A 27,757-nucleotide genomic window follows, 5' to 3' on the forward strand; every position below is an offset into this window, starting at 1 on the left:
CTCGTCTTTCTGGAGAATTACCCCTTCTCTATTTTGGTCTTGTACCCATACCATTTGCCCTTCTGACAATTTTGGTAGGTTTCTTGAAAGATTTCTTCTGTTATAATTATGGGTCTGTTTGTTTCAATACGACTTTTCTTTGTCTTGTATTTTCTGATAATCCTTGCTTTGCAATCCTGGAAGTAATTTCTTGGGTAGAATTGGAAGTTGTGTTTGAAGTTTTCTTCCCATTCAGAGTTCTGATGGTGCAAATCACACACTAATGGAGTAGTTCTGTATGTCAGTTGTGCTAATTGGAAATCTTGATTTTTCACCAACATAGTTTTAATGGTTCTGACTGCTCGCTCGGCTTCTCCATTAGATTGTGGATACTTAGGAGAGCTTGCTAGGTGAACAAATCCGCATTCTTCTGCAAAGTGTGTGAAGTAATCATTTGCAAATTGTTGTCCATTATCAGATACTTTCTGATCAGGTATACCATGTGTTGTGAAAACTTCTTGTGAAACTCTGATGATTGCTTCAGTTGCTGTTGTGTACATCTGATTAACTTCGATCCATCTCGAGAAGTAATCAACTATAATTAGATAGGATCTTCCCTCAAAGAAGAATAAATCCATCGCCAACCTGAAAGGTCACTGACCTGAAACGTTAACTCTGCTTCTCTCTCCACAGATGCTGCCAGACCTACTGAGTATTTCCAGCATTTCTTGTTTTTATTTTTGTTCCCACGGTCTAGTTGGGAATTGGGTCGAAATTAGAGGTTCTCTTTGGTCTTGTCTGTGTCCCTGACAATTTTGTTGGATTTGCTTCTTCCCAAGTTCTCAGTCCATGTAGCGCTCCTGTAGGAACTTGCTGCATTTCACTTTCTCACTCTGGTAGTCTTTGAGTGGCATGGGGGGCTGTGCTGTGTTGAGCGGGTTCTCTCCACATTACGCAGGCTCTATGGAAGAATCCGGCCTCTCTGCAGTGCTCAGGTCAGGTTGGGGGACTCTCCCTTTGTCCTGGCTCCTGGATTCTTCTTGTTTATCTTCTTCAACTTTCTTTATAATATGAAGGTCAATGCAAGCTCTTCTACCTAAGAGCGAGAACTCTTGATTGTTTAAGACACACAGTGTTTCTAATATCCGCTTTCCCTTATATTAAAGCCTCGCTTATAACTTCCCCTTGACTTCAAGTACAGCAACTCCTGGGAGTTTCTGCTGGTTGCAAAATTTGTGTGGATAGGCACGACTCTTTACTTGACAGGACCGTCACACTTGTTGCAGCCTCTAGTTTGAAGTTAGTGATATGTCCGTTGATATGTACGTCTGCTGACCAAAGTGCTTGTTTCGGATCATTGATTTCGCTCAGAAAATATTTTGATTGGTCTGCTGCAGGAGGTTCCGTAACTTCATTTACTTCTCTATTCTTAACTACTTTTCCTTTAGAGGTTGAGATAGTCGAGATTCTATTTCAGCACATCTTACTGAAATGCTGTATTTTCTGCAATAAAAGCACTCTGCTCTATTGGCGGAACATTGTTCGCACCTGTGGGAAGTCTTTGCACCACAGCGCTGGCAGGGTTTAAAGGCGTCTTTCGCTGTCCCCCACCACCCCCCCTCCCCCCAGTGTACCTTTTTTTTCTGGTGCCTCTTGTTCAGCCCTCTGGTGAAGGAACTGAACAGTTACAGGAGGTTTCCTGACCCAAGGTCTTTTCTCACCTCGCAGGATCGATCTGTTATTGCTGCGCAGATTGAAGTAGGAATCACAAGCTTTTAAGACTTTGTCAAATTTTGCTGATGTTTCATCAATATGTTGTCTTGCTATTATATCATCAGCTACAATGCCAATTAAATATAATAATGTATTCACTTGCTCTGTTTCAGACTTGCTGTCCAATTTCAATACAATTCTATATCTGAGGAACCTTTTCCTCCACCGTACCCAGTTTGAGTCTGATTGGATCCCTCATGACTTTTGAAACTCTCTGGTACTCCCAAATTTCGATCCATTTTTAAAATGTTATAGACTTTTTAGAGTATTCCCCTTTAAGATGCTCCTTTCTTTTCAGGCTAGCTTGCTTTGATGGAACTTAGCAGGAGCTTGACAGTGTTCTCTGTTTGCTATTTTTATAGGCTTCCGGTAGGGGCTTCCCCTTTCTTTCAACAGTTCACTTATATGTTTACACAGATGCTTATTGGACTTGACAGAGCTGTTCAATAGACAGTTCCAGTTTCTTTTTTTATCTAGAGTTTATTTATTTTGCTCAAGCTTGACTGCTTTAATGATTTTTGTTCTCTGCAGCTTAGCTGCGTTAATGGAGACTCTGCTGTGTTCGGGGGTTTCCCATGCCTTTTTCCACTATCAGTCTTTTCATTCAGTCTGCACGCTTTTCAGGGTTTTCCTACTCTCCGCCCTTGCATTCAGCCCGAGTGAGGGATGGGTTTTTCCTCCTTTTTTAGTTCTCTTGCTCACACAGAGCTCTTAGAAAATTAATTTTTTAAGCTCTTCAGAGGCTTTCTTTCAGCCACGTTTCCATGCTATGGAGCTTTTCTTCACCTTCTACAGTATGTGGTTCATTTTTTCTCTTCAGCTACTTGTTTTAAAGTTTCTTCTGGCTGAAGGATAATTGTTGCTTCTAATTTTCTCTTCTGTGTATAGGACTTCAATCCCACCACTGTTCACCATGTTATATATTTGGTTCTTTATGCTGCCACTGTATAGAGTCTAGCCAGAGAGGCTCTTAGCCTGTCTTGTTTAAACATTAATCTTTATTGCATAGTAACTGTATACGATCCACACTAACCTGCGTGTCTCCTTCAAAAGCCACATTGTAACTGTTCTTGAGTCTCTCCCACATGATCTCTTACATCATCATGGTGGGTGGTAATCTTTATATTCTCTCAAGAGTAATCCTTTGATACCCTTATACTACAAATGTCAACCGTGTCTCAGTGGGTCTCTCGCTACTGAGTCAGAAGTTTGTGGGTTCAAGCCCCACTCCAGAGATATGAGCACGTAATCTAGGTTGACAATCCAGTGCAGAACTGAGGGAGTGCTGCATTGTTGGAGGTGCTGACTTTTGGATGAGACTGCGGCCCCCTCTGCCCTCTCAGGTGGACGTAAACATTGCATGTCACTATTTCAAAGGGCAGGAGAGTTCTCCCCTGTGTCCTGGCCAATATTTAGCCCTCAATCAACATCACTAAAACAGATTTTCTGGTCATTGAAACATTGCCATTGTGGGAGCTTGCTGTGCACAAATTGGTTGTCACATTTCCTACATTACAACAGTGACTGCACTTCAAAAATGTACTTTATTGGCTGTAAAATGCTTTGGGATATCCTGAAGTTGTGAAAGGTGCGAAATAAATGCAAGTCTTTTTTATATCGGATAAAAGGATAACCATTAATCTCAACCTCAAAGATGCCAGATGGAGTGTTTTTTAAAAAATTTGTTCATGGGATTATGGGGGTCACTGGCTAGGCCAGCATTTATTGCCCATCCCTAATTGCCCTTGAGAAGGTGGTGGTGAGCTGCTGCCTTGAATCACTGCAGTCCATGTGGTGAAAGTGCTCCCACAGTGCTGAAAGGGAGGGAATTCCAGGATTTTGACCCAGTGACAGTGAAGGAACGGCGATATAGTTCCAAGTCAGGATGGTATGTGACTTAGAGGGGAACTCGCAGGTGGTGGTGTTCCCATGTAGTTTCTGCCCTTGTCCTTCTAGGTGGTAGAGGTCGCCAGTTTGGAAGATGCTGTCTAAGGAGGCTTGACGAGTTGCTGCAGTGCATCTTGTAGATGGTACACACTGCTGCCACTGTGCATCGGTGGTGGAGGGAGTGAATGTTTAAGTTGCGGATGAGGTGTCGATCAAGTGGCCGCTTTGTCCTGGATGGTGTCGAGCTTCTTGAGTGTTGTTGGAGCTGCACCCATCCAGGCAAGTGGAGAGTATTCCATCACACTCCTGACTTGTGCCTTGTAGATGGTGGACAGGTTTTGGGGAGTCAGGAGGTGGGTTACTCGCCACATAATTCCCAGCCTATGACCTGCTCTTGTAGCCACAATATTTGTGGATGGTCCAGTTCAGAGGCTGGTCAATGGTAATCTCTGGGATGTTGATGGTGGGGGATTCAGCGATGGGAATGCTGCTGAATGTCAGGGGTTAATGGTTAGATTCTCTCCTGTTGGAGATGGTCATTGCCTGGCACTTGTGTGGCATGAATGTTACTTGCCACTTATCAGCCCAAGCCTGAATATTTTCGAAGTCTTGCTATATGTGGGTGCAGACTGCTTCTGTATCTGAGGAGTTACGAATGGTACTGAACATTGTGCAATCATCAGCGAACATTCCCACTTCTGACCTTATGATAGAGGGAAGGTCATTGATGAAGCAGCTGAAGACGGTTGAGCCGAGGATCACTATGCTGAGGAACTCCCGCAGTGATGTCCTGGGGCTGAGATGATTGTCTCCAACAATCACAACTGTTCTCCTTTGTGCTAGTTATGACTCCAACCAGTGGAGAGTTTCCCCCTGATTTCCATTGACTTCAATTTTGCTAGGGTTCCTTGATGTCACACTTGGTCAAATGCTGCCTTGATGTCACCTCACCTCTGGAATTCAGGTCTTTTGTCCATATATGGACCAAGACTGTAATCAGGTCTGGAGCTAAGTGGTCCTGGTGGAATCCAAACTGAGCATTGGTGAGCAGGTTATTGCTGAGTAAGTGCTGCTGGATAGCACTGTCAACGACACCTTGCATCACTTTTCTGATGATAGAGAGTAGACTGATAGGGCAGTAATTGGCCGGTTTGGATTTGCCCTATTTTTTGTGGACAGGATATACCGGGGCAATTTCCCACTTTGTCCGGTAGATGCCTGTGTTGTAGCTGTACTGGAACATCTTGTCTAAGCGTGGGGCTAGTTCTGGAGCAGAAGTCTTCAGTACTAAAGCCAGGTTATTGTTGGGGTCCATAGCCTTTGCTGTATCCAGTGCCTTCAGCCATTTCTTGATATCACATGGAATGAATTGAATTGGCTGAAGACTGGCATCTGTGATGCTGGAGATCTCAGGAGGAGGCCGAGAAGGATCATCCACTCAGCATTTCTGGCTGAAGATGGTCGCAAATGCTTCAGCCTCGTCTTTCGCACTGGTGTGCTGGGCTCCCCCTTCATTGAGGATGGGGATGTTTTTGGAGCCTCCTCCTCCTGTCAGTTGTCCACCACCATTCACGACTGGATGTGGCAGGACTGCAGAGCTTTGATAAGATCTGTTGGTTGTGGGATTACTGAGCTCTGTCTATTTCATGCAGCTTCTGCTGTTTAGCATGCAAGTATCCTGTGTTGTAGCTTCACCAGGTTATCACCTCATTTTTAGATATGCCTGGTGCTGCTCCTGGTATGTTCTCCTGCACTCCTCATTGAACCAGGGTTGGTCTCCTGGCTTGATGGTAATGGTAGAGTGGGGGATATGCCGGGCCATGAGGTTACAGGTTGTGGTTGAGTACAATTCTGTTGCTGCTGATGGCCCACAGCGCCTCAGTTTTGAACTGCTAGATCTGTTCTGAGTCTATCCCATTTAGCATGGTGGTAATGCCACGCAACACCATGGTGAGTGTCCTCAGTGTGAAGACGGGACTTCCTCTCCATAAGGACTATGCGGTGATCACTCCTACCAAATATCATGGACAGATGAATCTGCAAAAGGTAGTTTGGCGAGGACACAGTCAAGGCGGTTTTTCCCTCTTGTTGGTTCCCTCACCACCTGCTGCAGATTCGGTCTAGTAGACATGTTCTTTAAGACTCGCCAGCTCGGTCAGTAGTGGTGCTGCCGAGCCACTCTTGGTGATAGATATTGAAGTCCCTCACCCAGAGTACATTCTGGGCCCTTGCTACTCTCAGTGCTTCCTCCAAGTGGTGGCCAACATGGAGGAGTACTGACTCATCAGCTGAGGGGGGGGGGGGGGGGTGTAGGAGGTAATCAGCAGGAGGTTTCCTTGTCCTTGTTTGACCTGAGAATACATGGGGTCCTGAGTCAATGTTGAGGACTCCCAGGGCCACTCCCTCCCGACTATACACCACTGTGCTGCCACCTCTGGTGGGTTTGTCCTGCCGTTGGAACAGAACATATCCAGGGATGGTAATGGAGGAGTCTGGGACATTTCCTTAAGGTATGATTCTGTGAGTCTGACTGTGTCAGGCTGTTGCTTGACTAGTCTGTGGGACAGCTCTCCCAACTTTGGCACAAGCCCCCAGATGTTAGTGAGGGGGACTTTGCAGGGTCAAATGGGCAGGATGTGCCTTTGTCATTTCTGGTGCCTAGGTTGATGCTGGGTGGTCTGTCCAGTTTTATTCTTATTTGACTTTTCTGTAGTAATTTGATACAACTGACTGACTTGGTAGGGCATTTCAGAGGGCAGTTACAAGTCAACCACATTGCTGTGGGTCTGGAGTCACATCTTCTATCTTATGTGCTCCGTTTAAATTAGGCAGAAACAGAAGATGCAAGAAATCCTGAAAAGAGGATTCTCCCCAGCTGCTGCCAACTGATAGAGGAGAAAGCACGAAAAAATCTACAAAGCAAATTCAGATTAAAAGATAGTACTGTCAAAGCATTATCTTGTTATCTCACAACATCTGATCCATACTCGGTAACAATTCAGTCACCACAATGCTCCACAATTTCATAAAGAACTTATTACAATGGACATTAATATATCCATTTTCATAATCAGTACAAAAAGGCTGTGATTTTATAAAATTGCCGCTATAATAAATTGGTAACAGGTATCTTGAAAACTGAGCAAGTATCATTACTGTTCTCTTCTTTCCAAGTGATTTCTAAACAGAGTTTAATAGAAGCAAAACACAATTAAATCAAGAAATATGTATTTGTTTTGAAGTAGCCCATTACATAGTAACAAGAGTACAGCTGCAAACTACTATCTATGGCACCATATCAGCTCCACTGTATATCAAGCACTGTGGAAGTGGTGGGAACTGTGTCGCATTTTGGGATTATTTAAGCAGACTTTCCACAGGAAAGGATTTGGAAAATAAGAATTACTTTTAAATGTTGTGGTGATTTTCCTTAGATACTTTAGGCGCTTAAGAGCCTCTAAGGTGGCCAAGGTGGGGTCCTGAGCTACAACACTGGTTTAACCTGCCTTTAGTGCAAGACGCCATCTTGGTAAAGGAGTAGAAATTTGTGCTAGAAATGGCTGCCCAGAGGATTGTTAAGCAGCTGATTGACCATTACAATGCCTGCTAAACGCTCATTAACGAGCCTGCATGGCATTTTGCTGGCTAGCGCTTCAATTAACAACCTCTCCTAACAGTGACCAGTTGAACAGGGGTAAACAAGTCGTAGCTGAGGATTGTGAGCACTACTTAAAGCCAAGCTTAGCTTTCACTGTTCACTTGCTGCTGGAGGTGGGCTGACTACACTGTGTTTGAAGAGGACTTCTGAGACATGTCAGGAGACTTTCTGGGACGCTATGTCAGGTGTTTACCAATGCTCTATCAATGTTTATTGCTGAGGACCTAAGAGAGTGAGTGCTGTGCTATTCTGCCTCACTGGTGATGTTACAGGTGTCACCAAGAGAAAGGGAGTGCTTGGTGATTGGGAATTTGCTAGGGGTCCCTCTTGGTCTGGAGGAGGAAGAGGAGGAGGAGATGAGACCAGGCAGAGCAGCGCCAGTGGCCTCCTTCCCCCCCATGGATACAGGACATCCCTCCTCTTCTGGACTTCCTCCACCAGGACCCTCAGTGTTGTGTCCAATAAGCTGTGCGCCCTCTCCCTCAGTCCCTGAAACATCCTGTTGTGTTTCAGCCAGCGCAATCCACACTTTCAGTGGAAGTGGATGTGTAAAGGCTACTTATACCACTCCACGAAAATTGCACCTAATCAGTGCTTGAGTGCTATACCTGCAGTTGTCTGTTTTAGTGCCTACAGGCCTGTTGTAATCATCAACTGGCCCCAAAATTGTGGGCTAAAACCAGACTTTCAAACAGATGTGTCTTATCAGCATGCACCCACTTTCACCTTACACCCAAATAACTTCCTAAAGTGTATTCACAGCCATTGTTTTTCAGATGGGGGTTGAGTTAAGCTTTGATGCTGTTTCCCCACAGACTGTAAGTAATAAGCAATCCATTAGCCTGTCTCAGCAATCTATAAATGCCTCACGCCCATTGTGTTGAGAAGTCTCTGATCCCTTCCGACAGTTAACAGAGGGAGATTAGAAAACAAGAGACACTCAGTCAGGCCCAGCAAAGGCTGAGGAGTCAGTCAGGTCTTTAAACACAAGCGTTCATCAGGTTTCCAAGGAGAATGGAGGAGGGAAGCAGCCTTCTCTCCATTACACCTCCGTTTAGCCTTCCAAGAATCAATGGAGGTGATAAAACGGTAAACCTGCAGCTCCCGAAATAATTTCAGTTTTTCCACTGAATTTTCTATTGTGACTTCACCTTTCTTGAGGACACAGAACCATCTGAGCGAATGGTCATACGATGAGCAACTGTCTTTCAGTATCTTGTTTAAACCCACCCTGCCCCTCCCAAATATTGCATGTCATCATTTACAGTTCATAAGATATTTGACCATAGGGGCATCACAACCAGACCTGATCCTTTCCTAATGCCCCCCACTCACACTTTTCAGCAGCAGAGATCAGTTGATAGCAATCAAGGGCCATTTTTTTTTGTTAACTTTATCCCTCGCCCAGACACTGTGATACCAAATGTAGCATCCAGCAGTCTGCTACAGCTGGCATCAGGTAATTCAACATAGATAATCCTATCCCTCTATTCTCTCTTTCACTCTCTCTACCCTTCCTCCCCACTCCCTCTATCCTCCTCTCCCTACTCCTTCTTTCCATCTCTTTCTGCTCCACCCCTCTTATCCTCCTCTTCTCTCCCCCTCCTCTCTTTCTCCCTCTGACCTATCACATTCTCCCCCTTATTTCTACCTCTTTTTATCCCTCTCCCTCACTACCTCCCCTCTCTCCCTCTGTTTCTTTCCCTCTTTCTCTCTTTTCATCTGCAATAGTTGAATTCCCTCTAAAAGGAACGGGACTGTGACAGGTTGAGATAGATGTTTGCCTTCTCATTCATCAGCTCCACCTTCTAAGAAATGGTTGCACATTTCCTGTTTAGTCACTGGTTCAATATTGTTGGTAAACTTGGTGTTACAACAACAACTTGCAATTAGATGACACCTTTATCATGCTTCACAAGAGTGTTACCAAATATAATTTGACACCGATCTACATAAGGAGATATTAGGTCAGATGACCAAAAGCATGGTCAAAGAGGTAGGTTTTTTTGCAGCTACTTGACGGAGGAAAGGGGGGGAAGGGGTCGGTGGGGGGGAAAGGGGTCGGGGGGGAAAGAGAGGCAGAGAGTTTTAGGGAGGGAATTCCAGAGCTTAGGGCCTTGGCAACTAAGGGCGCAGCCACCATTGGTGGAGAGATTAAAATTGGGGTTGTTCAAGAGGCCAGAATTAGAGGAGCGCAGATATCTGAGTGTTGTAGGGCTGGAGGAGATTACAGAGATAGGGAGCAGCAAGGCCATGGAGGGAATTGAAAACAAAGATCCTGCTTTTCCCTGGTGGCTGTGGTAAACAATGGCCGATAGTTTAGGCATTACCTTTTATGAGCGTTTATATTGTCTTGTAGTTGACTGTTGGGATGGACCAGATGGAGAACCCATTGTTCACCATGGCTACACACTCACCTCCAAGATCCTCTTCCGAGATGTGATTGAAACTATCAACAAGTACGCCTTTGCAAAGTCCGAGTGAGTATTGTGAATCTGATACAATGATTCTAATCTATGATCCATGGCAACAGGCTAACTGAATGAGGCAGCAGGCCCAATTTTAACCAAGGCTCCAAGGGATTTTTATGCCACGCACAGGCATTTGACACATCAAACGCTCCCAGGGCAGGTACAGCACGGGTTAGGTACAGAGTAAAACTCCTGCTACACTGTCCCATCAAACACTCTCAGGGTAGATACAGCACGGGGTTAGATACCACCCGCTGCAGAGGGGCGTGGGCCAGGAGGAGGATATCTTCGTCGGTCTGCTCCTGGGCCTGGCCAAGGTGGCAATGCATAGGTCCAGGCTGTGGGCCGTCGGGGGGTCCGTCCGCCCTGATTGCCTGCCCCTCTTCCGCGGTTACATTCACGCCCGTGTGTCCCTGGAAAAAGAGCATGCGGTATCCGCCTTGAGGTCTTCTACGACCGGTGGGCACTGCAGGGTCTGGAGTGCATCATCGATGCCGAAAATGGAATTTTAATTTAAGTTTGGTTTTATTTATTTATTTTTAATAAAATTATTTTTAAAATGTATATAAAGGGGACCTGAGGAATAAAGGCCCCCTCGACATAACATACATAAAAGGGTCCTGGGGTATCAAGGCCACCAAAAAAAATTGGGGTTAGATACAGTGTAAAGCTCTCTCTACACTGTTCTATCAAATACACCCAGGGTAGGTAGAGCATGGGTTAGACATGGAGTAAAGTTCCCTCTACGCCGTCCTATCAAATACACCCAGGGTAGGTAGAGCATGGGTTAGACACAGAGTAAAGCTCCCTCTACGCCGTCCTATCAAATACACCCAGGGTAGGTAGAGCATGGGTTAGACACGGAGTAAAGTTCCCTCTACGCCGTCCTATCAAATACACCCAGGGTAGGTAGAGCATGGGTTAGACACAGAGTAAAGCTCCCTCTACGCTGTCCTATCAAACACACCCAGGGTAGGTAGAGCATGGGTTAGACACAGAGTAAAGCTCCCTCTACGCTGCCTCAACCCCATCCTTAGAAGAATGGCTCCTACAGTGTCAATGTGACATTTCCCATGTCCCACACCAGTCCTGTGTCATTTCTGAGTAACATTATGCTTTAATGGTTGTATAACTCTGTGCTGACTGTTTGGTTTGGATCTGAATTGCAGATATCCAGTCATCCTCTCCATTGAAAACCACTGCAGCGTACCCCAGCAAAAGAAGATGGCTCAGTATCTGTGTGAGATCTTGGGCGATAAACTTGATGTATCTTCAGTGCATGTAGACGATATGACTCAACTGCCTTCACCCGATAGCCTGAAGGGCAAGATTCTTGTGAAGGTATGCAGGCAATCAAATCTTCATTAATATTTAGCGAGACTTGATAGGGCCGTTACTAACATGTCTCTCTGAGAGACTGATTACAGGGCTATTATGTTTTATCTGAATCCAATTTGAGAAAAAGAAAACTGTCAATTTAATTTTTTCTGGTGTTGTTCCCCCTCCATCTACAATTATAGGGAAAGGCTCCTATTTAAAAGAAACAATTTGCATTTATAAAATGTCTTTCATACGCTCAAGGCATTCCATCAATGTTTCACATCCAATGAAGTATTTTCAAAATATAGTCACTGATGTAATATAGGAAATGCGGTGGGCAATTTGTGCAGAGCAAACTCCAATGAGAAGCAATGAGGCAATGACCCGACCTTTTGTTCTGGTGATGTTGGTTGGGAGATACTGTTGGCCAGAGGGTTGGGAGATCTCCCAAGCTCTTCTTCAGGTTGTGTCATGGGATCTTTTACATTCACCTACGTAAAAACATTACTTGGATCTGGAGAAATGATTTCCACTTGTGGCTGAGCCCAGAACAAAAGGGGCATAAATATAAGATAGTCAGAACAAATCCAATAAAGAATTTCTTTACGTGGAGAGCAGTAAGAATGTGAAAGTTGCTGCCACATGGAATGGTTGAAGTAGAGAGCATTGATACGTTTGAAGGGAGACATGAGGGAATAGAGGGATATACAGCATAAGGTAGGAGGAGGTACTTCGAGTGGGAGGAGGCTCATGTGGAACATAGATACTGGCACAGACCAGTTGGGCCCAAATCTCCTGTTTCCCTGCTGTAAATTCTATGTCATGTCTTCCTATTCTTCTAGTGATAATCCCCAGTTTGAACCCCTTTGTTATTGATTCACCAATCAATGAAAACAATTGAATATCTCAATCTACTTGTCTCTTGATCCCACTTACGCCCTCAGTGTCATTCCCTAGTGACTTCTTCCATACTTCCATTACTCTTTGATCATGAGATTGCTCTTGATTTCCTTCTGACCCCCTAACATCCTTATTTAAAAGGCAACACGCATGTCACCCAGATCCATTCTCCAGCCATAATTGTCTGTTGTCATGTGCATGGTTGGCAAACAAATTATCTTCATGAGATGGAAAGAAGCATGGGAGAGACAATGAGATGTCTCAGAGGTTGACTGTACTCTCTGTGCTACATCGTCAGATCTAAATCGGGCAGCGCTGGAGAGATTGGGGACGCATTTGATTTATACTCAAACCTCTGGGCTGATGTAAGTTTCACATGATTCACAAAAAAAAAATTGGGTCATTTAAGCAAAGTGCTTTTAATAGAAACAAGGTGATTCTATTTCCCTACAATGATACAACAGCTGTATGAAGAATGCAATGGGTCAGAACATTACTTGTCCGTGAATCAATCTCCTTTTTAACTGTTTATTTTCCTCCAGTTTTTTTCCCCCCTTACTCTCTTCCAAGTGCTACGAGACTTCCCTGCTCAGGCTAGATGGCTATTCTTCATGGCTGAGTCTTCACAGTGAGTCCCGTTCACCCCTGTGCTCACTGATCTCCATTGGCTCCCGATTAAACAACAGCTCAATATTTAAACTTTTCCTCCTTGTTTTCAAATCCCTCCAAGGCCTCGTTCCTCTCTTTATCTGTCACCTCCTCCAGCCTTATAACTGTCTGAGATCTCTGTGTTCCTCTAATTCTGATCTCTTGCCTATCTCCAAGTTCATCCCTCCACTATTGGTGGCCGTGCCTTCAGCTGCCTGGTCCCTAAGCTCTGGAATTCCCTCCCTAAACCTCTCTGCCTCTTCACCTCTCTCTCCTTCTTTAAGATGCTCCATAAAACCTACCTCTTTGACCACCTGCCCTCATATCTCCTTATGTAGCTTGTGTCAAATTTTATTTGATAATGCTCCTGTGAAGTGCCTCAGGACGTTTAACTATGTTAAAGGCACTACATGAATGCAAGTTATGGGCGGCGCAGTGGCGCAGTGGTTAGCACCGCAGCCTCACAGCTCCAGCGACCTGGGTTCAATTCTGGGTACTGCCTGCGAGGAGTTTGCAAGTTCTCCCTGTGTCTGCGTGGGTTACCTCCGGGTGCTCCGGTTTCCTCCCACATGCCAAAGACTTGCAGGTTAATAGGTAAATTGGCCATTATAAATTGCCCCTAGTATAGATAGGTGGTAGGGAAATATAGGGACAGGTGGGGATGTGTTAGGAATATGGAATTAGTGTAGGATTAGTATAAATGGGTGGTTGATGGTCGGCAAAGACTCGGTGGGCCGAAGGGCCTGTTTCAGTGCTGTATCTCTAAATAAAATGCATTTTTTTAAAAATAAGTTGTTGTCGCTGTTGTGTCAGCTCCACTATTTGGCTGTGAAAGTCATCACAGTGAAGCCCAATCCCGTCACTGGACAGTAATGCCTTTATATACTCCCATATCTCTTCCATCTCTCTCTCTCTCTCTTTCTTTCTCATTTCTTAATCTGTTTCCCATCTTTTACACCCTCACTCCTTTCTCAGCTGATTGTTTTCCCCTCCCAGTGGCACAGAGGCTGATTGTAAAGCCTCAGTTGCCACTTCAGCTCTGTCTGGGAATCAAACCAGAGACCTTTCTGTCTGTATTGGCCTTACTGCCTCGAGGCGAGACAAGGGGAAAATTAACCATGGGATCCAACTCCTGATTGTTCTCCAATAACCTCTGCTGGAAAGAGTATCTGTGGACACATAAACAGTGTGACTGGCAGGACAGGGAGAGGTGACCTGCCCAGCATTAAACAAAGATTGCTCTCTGCCCTCTTTCTAAAACTATCAATTGGGAAGGATTCTCTTCAGCAACTGTAAGAACATTGCTTAAAACTTCATGTAATGGTAAGAATGTAATGTATCTACATGTGTATGTTGAGATTTAAAGCACACTGTTAAATGATGTGTCCTCCTGTGGTCCAGCTCTCCTCTCTTTCAAGGGAACTCTCCACAGAGCCTTTTACTCCGTGTTGTCATGTCTTGGTCTGACAATCACTTAAATTGAAAATGTCTCCATGATTTGTCCACAGTCTGTGCTCACAAGGCAACTCCAGCAATTGGAAGTAGGGTCCTTATTTGGCAGTTAACCTGTCTTGGAGATTCTGACTAATCTGGTTAGGCCATGAGGTACCAGCTGAATGTTTCTAAAGTTTGCTCATGGCTATTTTGAGTTGGTTAAATCTCTTGTATTGTTCTCTATCCATCTTCTCTCTCACCATATCTCTCTCACTCATTCCTGTACCTTGTGCTCTCCACTTTTCCCTGTCTCTTGTGTCTCTTTCCTTTATATACTTTAAATTTTTCCTCTTCCCCATCTCTCTCTTCCTCTTTTCCATCTCTCTCCCTCATTCCCATCTCTCTCTATTTTCCCATTACTCTCTTTCCCATTACTCTTCCATCTCTCTCTCTCTCTTTCTTTCTCATTTCTTTATCTGTTTCCCATCTTTTACACCCTCACTCCTTTCTCTCATCTCTTCTTCCCATTGCTCACTTCCTTTTCCCATCTTTCTCACACCTATTTTCCCATCTCTCCCTTACTGTCTCATCTCTCTCCCCTCCTCTTTCCCATCTCTCTCCTTTTCTGGTTCTCTTTCTCCTGTGTATCAGGGCAAGAAACTACCCGCAAATATCAGTGATGATGCCGAGGAAGGCGAGGTGTCGGATGAGGACAGTGCCGATGAAATCGAGGATGACTGCAAGTTGATCAATGGAGATGTAAGTAGAAAAATATAAACAAAGCTCTTGAATCTGGTGCCTCTGGAGAGTGGGTGTTGGAAAGAATAATACTGCTTTAATTTTATACTGCAATCATTTTCAAATGATAGAAACGGACCCTCTCTACCCCGTTAATCCCTTTTATATGTAGTGACAAAGGCTGTAATTATCCTACCCTACACAATCCTTTGTGATGTTTATTAATGGTTCGGAGGCTTGTTGCAGATTGATGCGGGGGATAAGGTGGGGATGAGGAAGATCGTCAACATCACAAGTGCAAATTTGAAGATAATTACTCTTGTTTTTCAAATTCTAGATGCTGTTGGGAAACCCTTCAATAATCTCAAAGTTCCCTGTCACATTCATTTTCCTGGTTAGTGTGGAGGATCAGTGCTTCTGACAGAGCATAACTGCTATGATGCAGTGAAAAAATATCCCAGCAAGGGGGGCTGTTTAAACCAGTGCCATTCAAACCCTGACAGGGGCAGAAATGGCAATGGTATTATGAGATTTATTGAAAATGGCACCACTGCTTGATAATGGAGACTTATTTAATGAAGAATTAATATTTTTCCTCAGGGTCCCTGCTAAAAATCATGGAGTGGGGGAGACAGGGAACTTTAGAGAATTGAGTCCTGACCTCTTGGATCCTGGGTTTAAGTTCAGCCCAGTCTGATGAAATTAAGTTCATCTCTGTGTCCACTCGCTGTATGCAACCTGGGTTTGGGAAGTCTCAACCCAATTCTATTTGGCCATACGTTCCAAAGATAAACATGCCTCTAATTGAGCACTAAATCGTCAATCTAATTGTATAGAGATCCCAGGGCAGCTAGTATAAGAAATGGAAAATAGCACATTGGTGCAGTTGGGCTGAGACATATTGTTTAGAGGGAGCTTCGCCTTGCATTTGGCTGTGCTACACCTACCTTGGGAGTGTTTGATGGGATAGTGTAGAGGGAGCTTTACTCTGTATCTAACCCATTTTTTTGGGGGGGGGGGCGTTTGAGGACAGTGTAGAGGGAGCATTATTCTGTATCTAACCCTGTTTTTTTGGGGGGAGGGGGTGGTTGGGGACAGTGTAGAGGGAACATTACTCTGTATCTAACCTGTGCTGTACCTGCCCTGGGAGTGTTTGATGGGGACAGTGTAGAGGGAGCTTTACTCTGTATCTAACCTGTGCTGTACCTGCCCTGGGAGTGTTTGATGGGGACAGTGTAGAGGGAGCTTTACTCTGTATCTAACCTGTGCTGTACCTGCCCTGGGAGTGTTTGATGGGGACAGTGTAGAGGGAGCTTTACTCTGTATCTAACCTGTGCTGTACCTGCCCTGGGAGTGTTTGATGGGGACAGTGTAGAGGGAGCTTTACTCTGTATCTAACCCATGCTGTACCTGAGATGAAAAGTATTTCCATTCCCTAATTCTGACACTTGATGGGGACAAAGTTCATAAAGTTAACTCAGTGGAGTTGGACAATTGAAGCATTTGATGATTACTTTCTCCTTTTTAGATCCTAATAGTGAAATTTGCCCGGTTGAAAGACTACCATGTTTAGCACCTATCGCCAAGGAGTCACACACGGGACTGTTAGTCGGCTATTTCTTGGCTTGTTCCCAGGAACTTGGGTTCCTTTCCTGTTATTTTTGTTAGCAACCTCCATTCCCTGTGTTACAGCTGCCTTGTTAGGAGATCCTAAAGGAATATGTCTCATTAATTTTCCCCCGACCTTGTTTTATCCTGAAGCGCTGCTTGTCCCCAAACATTCGATCCACCTCTGTAAACAGGCCTTGCCCTCATTGCCATAAGAACCTATAAATCCGTGAGCTTTCAGCTTGCCAAGCTTTGCGATCTCCAATGGACTTGTAGCAGCAAGCTTGTTGTGAGCAGATTGGGTGGAATATTTAAGAATAGACTGAAAGGGGTCACATTTGTTGGGCATGGGGCAGCCATATTGATTTATTTCTACCATGAGCTGTGCTCCCTTGGTTTCCCATTGTAAGCAGTGCCTTTTTTTTGGAGCCTTTACTGAAATCCCTCCCTCCTACTACAGCAATAAGAAACCTAAGTCCACGGTTGTATCACCATATCTTATGATATAAGAATAAGCTGGATAGAATTTCTTATATTCTTGTTCTTCTCAATTGACTTATTCTGTTTGGTTGTGAAAAAAAATTTTTTTTTCTAACCTGTCCAGCTGGATTTAATATTGCTTCAAAAGGCAGATTGAGAATCATGTTGATGTATATGTGTTTCCAGTGTACAAGTGACTGCAAAATCAATGTTACTCAGTTGATTGCACAACTCTACCCCATGATTAGAACATTTTACGTCAACTGCACAAAGTTGTAACAAGGAACAATATTGAGGACTTTTTAAATTGGCGATGTAATTTGGGATTTCTGTCGAGCTTATTACTTTATTGAAAAATAATTTCATCTTGAGTCACTGCATTAAGAAATAGATTGCAGATACGGCTCTTAACAGACCAACAATTGGTGCGTCTCTTACCTTAAGGTACTTCAAGCACTCCACGTTGGATCTTTAAAACAACTTTTATTTATCTGCTGTATAATGGAATATTAAATTCCAGCCTAAGTCGCTAGGGGTTATTAACATCTCCATGGACAAGTCCCAGCTAACATAATGAACATGGGTCAGTCCTGGATTGGGAAACTATTCAACAGCCGCAGAATCGAGCCACTGCAGTAAAACGTGAACACGTTGATATTTCAGCAAGTGGGATGAATTAGTAAATCCTTCATTTAAACAGCCCATTACAGCTGGGCCTTTCCTCATGAAAATAGCTTGAATAATGGTTTCTGCAAGCAGACCATAAACGTACATCTTCTCCTCACTGTCATACTGATATAGTTAAACCTGCATCTAACAATTAACCCTTATCATTGTTAGTTGCTTACTGGGATTCACATGAAATGGCCACAAATTGGTCAATCCAGAAGCTGGGGAATGGTGGGAGGAGGCTCATGTGGAGCATTAACACCAGCTTGGACTAGTTGAGCTGAATGGCCTGTATATTCTATGTAATTTTATGTTATTATGCTGCATGAGTTCCTCTCTGATTCTGTATCTCTGTGTGTCTGCATCTGTACTTACTGTCTTTTCTTCCTCCTCGATGGTGCATTCATTTGAAGTGGAAGGTACTGTTGACTGAACAATCACCATTTCACTCTCTCCCTCACCCCCTCACCACTGCCATTGACGCACATTCTCCTGAGCATAGCAACTGTGGCATGTTCAGAGGGAGTACTGAGGTGACTTCATGTGAAGAAGCAACTGGGTGTCTGGGGTGTGCCATTCAAACCATGTTTTGAGGACAGGGCAGTGTGAGATGCTTAAAATTTCAGCCTGGATACAAATAGAAAAAGTAATCTGGTGGGAAGAGTGCCAAAGTGGAATGATTCTGGCTGACCTCTGACCTGTTCTTGGGGAACGGCACAGGTAAGTTTTCTCAGTCCTGGCACAATTAGAAGCAGTTCTGCTGTCTTACTGAATGACTAACAGGGTGAGACTGCGTGTATCATTGGAGTTGCCAACTCCTCCAGGATTGGCCTGGAGTCTCCAGGAATTGAAGATTTACCTCCAGGACACTGGAACGCAGGAGAAAAATCACAGAGTCACTAAAATCAAAATAAATTCTTTCAGCAGTTATTAATGATAAAAATGTTAGAGTTGGGAAAGAAAAGGCAGTTTGACTGACAGTCAAGCATCATCCAATGGGGTCATGAAAAGTCTGTTTGTTTTCTGATTGGACAGGCAGGGCATCGTGAGGATGAACATGTCAGTTGACCAAAGGCAGAAGTGTGGGGGCTGGCCATTTGCAGGGAGGAGGCCAGATGTGGAAATCTCCAATAATACATCCAGCCAGAGTTGGCAACCCTCATGTATAGGAGCGTAATGTTGTGTCACAATTTAGGGATGGCCAGAAGGTTAATTCCTCTTTATTAACATGTTTTGGGTAACAGAAGATCATCAAGCCAATGAAATTACCCATCCAATTATCCACTCTTGGGAGATATCAGTAACATTTATAAAACTGTAATAAGCATGGATCCCTTTAGAGGCTCAGTAATACATACCCTCAATGTATAAACTCCATTACAAGTGGTGCTGCTGATACACTGACTAGGGAAACATCTGCAGACACCGTCCCTTTAGGCAGAGCACTATCTGAAATGGTGGTCGGAACAGATTCAATAGTAATTTTGAAAAGGGAATTGGATAAATACTTGAAAAGGAAAAATATGGGGAAAGAACAAGAGGAGTGGGACTAATTGGATATCTCTTTGCATGAGCTGACATAGGCACGAAGGGCCAAATGGCCTCCTTCTGTGCTGAGAGATTCTATAATGTGCTGAAGTACTCTAACATTGAATGGATTCTGCAGGTTCATTTTGGGCCAATAGGAGTGTCACCTGAGATAATTTACCTCCTTGTGTCCCTTCACCAAAGACATTGTTTGCTGTCCTGTACATGATAACAATAACCATACTGACAATTCCATAAGGATAATATCATCACTGGAGGTTTTATCACACTATCTGATACCTCCGACTGCCCCACTCAGTCAAACATCCTTTTCCCCACCATCTCTAATATTTTTATAGCTACTAAGCAAAAGCTTTCAAAGAGAATGAAAAAAAAAACACTTTTTTAAGCACCTCTATGATTTTTCTCCTGGGTTTTGCTCGCACCAGTGTGCAAGAGATTAATCTTTAATTCCTGGAGACTCCAGGGGAATCCTGGAGGGTTGTTAACCCCATCAGACAAGCTGCTTAGGATGACCAGAATCCTGAGTCCTGAGAAGCCTTCGGCCCTGGGGATGGAAGGAGACACAGTTCGAGTGTCCTGACGTGGGGACCATTTGTCTTTAGTGTTCCTGCTAGTCTGTTCATTCAGGAGTAAAATCAGGAAGCACTTTTTCACACAAAGGATAGTAAATATCTGGAACTCTCTCCCCCAAAAGACTGTGGATCTTGGGGGGCAATTGAAACTTTCAGAATTGATAGATTTTTGTTAGGTAAGGGTATCGAGGAATAGGGAGCAAAAGTGAGTAAATGGAGTTGAGTTACAGATCAGCCAAGATCTAATTGAATGGCGGAACAGGCTCGAAGGGCTGAAGGGCCTCCTGCTGTTTCTATGGTCCAGGAGCAGTCAGTATGCGGACTGACAACATAATGCAAGATCCAGTTTCCCCTCTGTTTATGCCCCTGGGGCCCTCAGTTTTACACTTTCCCTAATCCAGTGAACTGTGAGTTTGCTTCTCTCTCTGGTTACCCCAGTGCTCCCAATGATGAACAAGCGGTATCATCCTTCTCTGTGATATTGCTGTAGTGAAAGGTCTCATTCATTGTCTGCTCGTGTCCCTCCATCAGATACAGGTACTGTCCCAGGTATGTGTGTGTGCTTTTTTAAGGAAATAGAATTATGTGTTGCTAAGTATGTCCTGTCATGCGCACTCCCTGGACCCAGTCAACCTAGTAAGATGAGTATCCAGTTAACTGTTGTCTAACTATATAAGAGACAGCTAATTGTTTTAACCTTCCGATACACAGTTGACATTCCAATTGGACACTGTCGGTAGGATTCAAGGTGTCCGCATTAGACAGCCAATCAACTTAGCAACAAAGTCTGCTGCAGTGTTGATGCTGTGCCACTAGATGTTATTAACGTGCTTGTTCAAGCTTGTATCAGACATATAACATAAGATAGACCCATACTGCTGCAACATTTTCTGCGTTGGGACTCCTTGATGACAATGTTGGATTCCTGAAGATTGGATTCTTGGTTTCAGAGTCTGAGATGGGTTGTGTGCATTCTTCAGTGATGTCTGGTGTCTGCTACCTGAATCTTCTTTGACAGCTTGTGATTCATGAAGCACAACAGTGGGTCACTAGTGCAGTCTCTTATCAATGAGTGTGCTTTCCTCTTTATTTAATGGACCATTCTAACTTAACCAAATCATTGTGAAAACAGACAGGAGTGGGTGCAGCACTGTGTTTACACTTTGTCCGATCATTCTGCATTGAGGTCAATGGAGGGTTGGTGTTGGGGTGGGTGGTAGTGTAAAACCAGCATTCTACCCAATCCCATGGGATTCCTGCCTGATGAATTGGATTAAAATTTTCCCCCTTTATTTCAGTTTTGGTACCATAAGTAAATATCTTTGTGTGCACATGTCTATGTGAGTGTTGTAAGCTTGGTTAGGTGTGAGGGGTCATCATTCCACTGAACAGGATATTACTATAGTTAGAATAAGTTCCTGGACAAATGGCGAGTTATTTTCAGTTGTGAATAGGGCCAGTGGTTTTAAAAAAAAAGCATGCTCATAAAGGCAGACACTACACATACTGTCCAAATCATGTTGCTCCCCCTCCAGGCCAAGTGGGACATTCCACTTGATCATTAACATGAGATGAATAGGTGGTGATTCAAGGAATGAGGTCATCAGTCCATTGACAACAGAGGGAGAAGTAGAAACTTCATATTCAAACTGAAGATATCTGTCATATCTAGTTAGGGTTTCAAGTGTCCTGACTATTTGTTTGCATGTATGTGGAGTTAACCATGTTATTTTGGGACCACTTTAAAGATGCAACTCTATCAGGATATTGATTCATGGTATCTTGTGTCCATCCTGTGCACAATAAGCCAATACGGAGGGTATGCTCGGCATTGACCCAACCTTGATGGTGAGGCACAGGCCTGATTTTCTCTTTGTTCAATTGTGGTACTGATGGAGTCTCTGGGTGAGGAGTTGATGGAGTCTCTGGGTGAGGAGTTGATGGAGTCTCTGGGTGAGGAGTTGATGGAGTCTCTGGGTGAGGAGTTGATGGAATCTCTGGGTGAGGAGTTGATGGAGTCTCTGTGTGAGGAGTTGATGGAGTCTCTGTGTGAGGAGTTGATGGAGTCTCTGGGTGAGGAGTTGATGGAGTCTCTGGGTGAGGAGTTGATGGAGTCGGTCGGTGAGGAATTGATGGAGTCTCTGGGTGAGGAGTTGATGGAGTCTCTGGGTGAGGAGTTGATGGAGTCTCTGGGTGAGGAGTTGATGGAGTCGGTCGGTGAGGAATTGATGGAGTCTCTGGGTGAGGAGTTGATGGAGTCTCTGGGTGAGGAGTTGATGGAGTCTCTGGGTGAGGAGTTGATGGAATCTCTGGGTGAGGAGTTGATGGAATCTCTGGGTGAGGAGTTGATGGAGTTGGTGGGTGAGGAGTTGATGGAGTCTCTGTGTGAGGAGTTGATGGAGTCTCTGGGTGAGGAGTTGATGGAGTCGGTCGGTGAGGAATTGATGGAGTCTCTGGGTGAGGAGTTGATGGAGTCTCTGGGTGAGGAGTTGATGGAGTCTCTGGGTGAGGAGTTGATGGAGTCTCTGGGTGAGGAATTGATGGAGTCTCTGGGTGAGGAGTTGATGGAGTCTCTGGGTGAGGAGTTGATGGAGTCTCTGGGTGAGGAGTTGATGGAGTCTCTGGGTGAGGAGTTGATGGAGTCTCCGGGTGAGGGGTTGATGGAGTCTCCGGGTGAGGGGTTGATGGAGTCAGTGGGTGAGGGGTTGATGGAGTCGGTGGGTGAGGAGTTGATGGAGTCTCCGGGTGAGGAGTTGATGGAGTCTCCGGGTGAGGAGTTGATGGAGTCTCTGGGTGAGGAGTTGATGGAGTCTCTGGGTGAGGAGTTGATGGAATCTCTGGGTGAGGAGTTGATGGAGTCTCTGTGTGAGGAGTTGATGGAGTCTCTGTGTGAGGAGTTGATGGAGTCTCTGGGTGAGGAGTTGATGGAGTCTCTGGGTGAGGAGTTGATGGAGTCGGTCGGTGAGGAATTGATGGAGTCTCTGGGTGAGGAGTTGATGGAGTCTCTGGGTGAGGAGTTGATGGAGTCTCTGGGTGAGGAGTTGATGGAGTCGGTCGGTGAGGAATTGATGGAGTCTCTGGGTGAGGAGTTGATGGAGTCTCTGGGTGAGGAGTTGATGGAATCTCTGGGTGAGGAGTTGATGGAATCTCTGGGTGAGGAGTTGATGGAATCTCTGGGTGAGGAGTTGATGGAGTCTCTGTGTGAGGAGTTGATGGAGTCTCTGGGTGAGGAGTTGATGGAGTCTCTGGGTGAGGAGTTGATGGAGTCAGTGGGTGAGGGGTTGATGGAGTCGGTGGGTGAGGAGTTGATGGAGTCTCCGGGTGAGGAGTTGATGGAGTCTCCGGGTGAGGAGTTGATGGAGTCTCCGGTTGAGGGGTTGATGGAGTCTCCGGTTGAGGGGTTGATGGAGTCTCCGGTTGAGGGGTTGATAGAGTCTCCGGTTGAGGAGTTGATGGAGTCTCCGATTGAGGAGTTGATGGAGTCTCCGGGTGAGGAGTTGATGGAGTCTCCGGGTGAGGAGTTGATGGAGTCTCCGGGTGAGGAGTTGATGGAGTCTCCGGGTGAGGAGTTGATGGAGTCTCCGGGTGAGGAGTTGATGGAGTCGGTGGGTGAGGAGTTGATGGAGTCGGTGGGTGAGGAGTTGATGGAGTCTCCGGGTGAGGAGTTGATAGAGTCTCCAGTTGAGGGGTTGATGGAGTCTCCGGTTGAGGGGTTGATGGAGTCTCCGGGTGAGGAGTTGATGGAGTCTCTGGGTGAGGAGATTTTTTTAATTCATTCATGGGATGTGGGCATCACTGGCTATGCCAGCGTTTATTGCCCATCCCTAATTGCCCTTGAGAAGGTGATTGTGAGCTGCCTTCTTGAACCGCTGCAGCCGATGTGAGGAAGGGACACCCACAGTGCCGTTAGGAAGGGAATTCCAGGATTTTGACCCAGCGACAGTGAAGGAACGGCGATATAGTTCCAAGTCAGGATGGTGTGTGGCTGGAGGGAAACTTGCAGGTGGTGATGTTCCCATGCATCTGCTGCCCTTGTCCTTCTAGTTGGTAGAGGTCGTGGGTTTGGAAGGTGCTGTCTAAGGAGTCTTGGTGCGTTGCTGCAGTGCATCTTGTAGATGGTACACACTGCTGCCACTGTGCGTTGGTGTTGGAGGGAGTGAATGTTTGTGGATGGGGTGTCAATCAAGCAGGCTGCTTTGTCCTGGATGACGTCGAGCTTCTTGAGTGTTGTTGGTGCTGCACCCATCCAGGCAAGTGGAGAGTATTCCATCACACTCCTGACTTGTGTCTTGTAGATGGTGGACAGGCTTTGGGGAGTCAGGAGGTGAGTTACTCGCCTCAGGATTCCTAGCCTCTGACCTGCTCTTGTAGCCACGGTATTTATATGGCTACTCCAGTTTAGTTTCTGGTCAATGGTAGCCCCTAGGATGTTGATAGTGGGGGATTCAGCGATGATAATGCCATTGAATGTCAAGGGGAGATGGTTAGATTCTCTCTTGTTGGAGATGGTCATTGCCTTACACTTGTGTGGTGCAAATGTTACTTGCCACTCATCAGCCCAAGCCTGGATATTGTCCAGGTCTTGCTGCATTTCTACATGGACTGCTTCAGTATTTGAGGAGTTGTGAATGGTGCTGAACATTGTGCAATCATCAGCGAACATCCCCACTTCTGACCTTATGATTGAAGGAAGGTCATTGATGAAGCAGCTGAAGATGGTTGGGCCTAGGGCACTACCCTGAGGAACTCCTGCAGTGATGCCCTGAGCTCAAATGATTGACCTCCAACAACCACAAGCATCTTCCTTTGCACTAGGTATGACTCCAACCATCGGAGAGTTTTCCCCCTGATTCCAATTGACTCCAGTTTTGCTAGGGCTCCTTGATGCCATACTCGGTCAAATGCTGCCTTGATGTCAAGGGCAGTCACTCTCACCTCACCTCTTGAGTTCAGCTCTTTTGTCCATGTTTGAACCAAGGCTGTAATGAGTTCAGGAGCTGAGTGGCCCTGGCGGAACCCAAACTGAGCGTCACTGAGCAGGTTATTGCGAAGCAAGTGCTGCTTGATGGCACTGTTGATGACACCTTCCATCACTTTACTGATGATTGAGAGTAGACTGATGGGGCGGTAATTGGCCGGGTTGGACTTGTCCTGCTTTTTGTGTACAGGACATACCTGGGCAATTTTCCACATTGCAGGGTAGATGCCAGTGTTGCAGCTATACTGGAACAGCTTGGCTGGAGGCACAGCAAGTTCTGGAGCACAGGTCTTCAGTACTATTGCCGGAATATTTAGGAACCATAGCCCTTGCAGTATCCAGTGCCTTCAGTCGTTTCTTGATATCACGTGGAGTGAATCGAATTGGCTGAAGTCTGGCATCTGTAAAGCTGGGGACTTCAGGAGGAGGCCAAGATGGATCATCAACTCGGCACTTCTGGCTGAAGATTGTTGCAAATGCTTCAGCCTTATCTTTCGCACTGATGTGCTAGGCTCCCCCATAATTGAGGATGGGGATATTTGTGGAGCCACCTCCTCCAGTTAGTTGTTTAATTGTCCACCATCATTCACGACTGGATGTGGCAAGACTGCAGAGCTTAGATCTGATCCGTTGGTTATGGGATCGCTTAGCTCTGTCTATTGCATGCTACTTATGCAGTTTGGCATGCAAGTAGTCCTGTGTTGTAGCTTCACCAGGTTGGCACCTCATTTTGAGGTATGCCTGGTGCTGCTCCTGGCATGCCCTCCTGCACTCTTCATTGAACCAGGGTTGGTGTCCTGGCTTGATGGTAATGGTAGGGTGGGGGATATGCTGGGCCATGAAGTTACAGATTGTGGATGAGTACAATTCTGCTGCTGCTGATGGCCCACAGTGCCTCATGGATGCCCAGTTTTGCATTGCTAGATCTGTTCAAAATCTATCCCATTTAGCACAGTGGTAGTGCCACACAACATGATGGATGATATCCTCAATGTGAAGGCGGGACTTCGTCTCCACAAGGACTATGCGGTGGTCACCCCTACCAATACAGTCATGGACAGACGCATCTGCGGCAGGTTGATTGGTGAGGACAAGGTCAAGTATGTTTTTCCCTCGTGTTGGTTCCCCCACCACCTGCCGCAGACCCAGTCTAGCAGCTATGTCCTTTAGGACTCGGCCAGCTCGGTTAGTAGTGGTGCTACCGAGCCACTCTTGGTGATGGACATTGAAGTCCCCGACCCAGAGTACATTTTGTGCCCTTGCCACCCTCAGTACTTCCTCCAAGTGGTGTTCAACATGGAGGAGTACTGAGTCATCAGCTGAGAGAGGGCGGTAGGTGGTAATCAGTAGGAGGTTACCTTGCCCATGTTTGACCTGATGCCATGAGACTTCATGGGGTCCAGAGTCGATGTTGAGGACTCCCAGGGCAACTCGCTGCCTACTGTAGACCACTGTGCCACCACCTCTGCTGGTCTGTCCTGCCAGTGGGACAGGACATACCCAGGGATAGTGATTGCAGTGTCTGGGACATTGTCTGTAAGGTATGATTCCGTGAGTATGACTCTATCATGCTGTTGCTTGACTAGTCTGTGGGACAACTCTCCCAACTTTGGCACAAGTCCCCGGATGTTAGTCATGGAGAGTCATAGAGAAATACAGCACTGAAACTGGCCCTTCGGCCCACCGAGTCTATGCCGACCAACAACCACCCATTTATACTAATCCTACATTAATCCCATGTCCCCTACCACATCCCCACCTTCCCTCAATTCTCCTACCACCTGCCTACATTAGGGGCAATTTACAATGGCCAATTTACCTATCAATCTGCAAGTCTTTGGCTGTGGGAGGAAACCGGAGCACCCGGCAGAAACCCACACGGTCACGGAGAAGTTGCAAACTCCGCACGGAACCAAACCCGGGTCGCTGGAACTGTGAGGCTGCGGTGCTAACCACTTAAGGAGGACTTTGCAGGGTCGACAGGGCTGGGTTTGTTGTTGTCGTTTCCGTGCCTAGGTTGATGGAGAGAGTCTCTGGTCGAGGAGTTGATAGAGTCTCTGGTCGAGGAGTTGATGCAGTCTCTGGGTGAGGAGTTGATGGAGTCTCTGGTTGAATCTCTGGCGTGTGTTTACCATCCTTGGGTGCAACAGGGTTACATTGAGATTGTGAACTCCCCCAGTGCAGCCTGTTTCTATGAACATCTCTGTACAGGTTTGTGTGCTCAGTGCAGGAGCTGAGGTAACAGGTTTGATTAGCAGAGCTGCCTGGCCTTCCAGCTCCCTCTCCATTCTGTAGCTCACATTCGAGGTGTGAGCTCTCTGTCTCCCTCTGCAGGCTGTGCTCGAGGGTTGGGCCGATTTCAAACATCCCTTCTGGGCAGTTGCTAAATGCACCGTCCGAATCTGATACTGAGCCGTGTTAACCAGGATGTTCCCTGGCCTAGTGGGTGCTCTTTAGCTGGTCTCAGTCACACAGTGGTAGGGATGCTATCATTTCCTCAGTGCCGTGCTATTGGGAAAGGAGCAATCAGCCAGGTTTTCCAGTTCCCAATCACTATCCAGTGACTCCTGCTGGACATATACATGGACATTGGCTGATGAGAGGATCTAGCTCAGCTGTGATAGTCTGTGTGGTTAAACAGCTGGCTGATAGAACATAGAACATAGAACATAGAACATACAGCACAGAACAGGCCCTTCGGCCCACAATGTTGTGCCGATCCTTTGTCCTCTGTCAAGGACAATTTAATCTATACCCCATCATTCTCCTTTATCCATATACCTATCCAAAAGCCTTTTGAAAGTCCCTAAAGTTTCTGACTCAACAACTTCCCCGGGCAAGGCATTCCATGCCTCGACCACTCTCTGGGTAAAGAACCTTCCCCTGACATCCCCCTTATATCTCCCACCCTTCACCTTAAATTTATGACCCCTTGTAACGCTTTGCTCCACCCGGGGAAAAAGTTTCTGACTGTCTACCCTATCTATTCCCCTGATCATCTTATAAACCTCTATCATGTCACCCCTCATCCTTCTCCTTTCTAATGAGAAGAGGCCTAGAATGTTCAGCCTTTCCTCGTAAGACTTATTCT

At 45.6% G+C, this 27,757-nt stretch overlaps 1 protein-coding gene across 1 annotated transcript in view; it reads left to right on the forward strand.

Annotated features, from left to right (window-relative positions):
- Window positions 1–27,757, forward strand: part of plch2a (phospholipase C, eta 2a) — a 346,627-nt gene that overhangs the window by 240,903 nt on the left and 77,967 nt on the right. The window contains exons 9-11 of the mRNA XM_068017174.1: window positions 9,657–9,777; window positions 10,938–11,109; window positions 14,722–14,829. Coding sequence (XP_067873275.1) covers window positions 9,657–9,777; window positions 10,938–11,109; window positions 14,722–14,829 — 401 coding nt within the window. The remainder of the gene's footprint in view (window positions 1–9,656; window positions 9,778–10,937; window positions 11,110–14,721; window positions 14,830–27,757) is intronic.

Source organism: Heterodontus francisci, chromosome 37, assembly GCF_036365525.1.
Source record: "Heterodontus francisci isolate sHetFra1 chromosome 37, sHetFra1.hap1, whole genome shotgun sequence".
NCBI lineage: Eukaryota > Metazoa > Chordata > Chondrichthyes > Heterodontiformes > Heterodontidae > Heterodontus > Heterodontus francisci.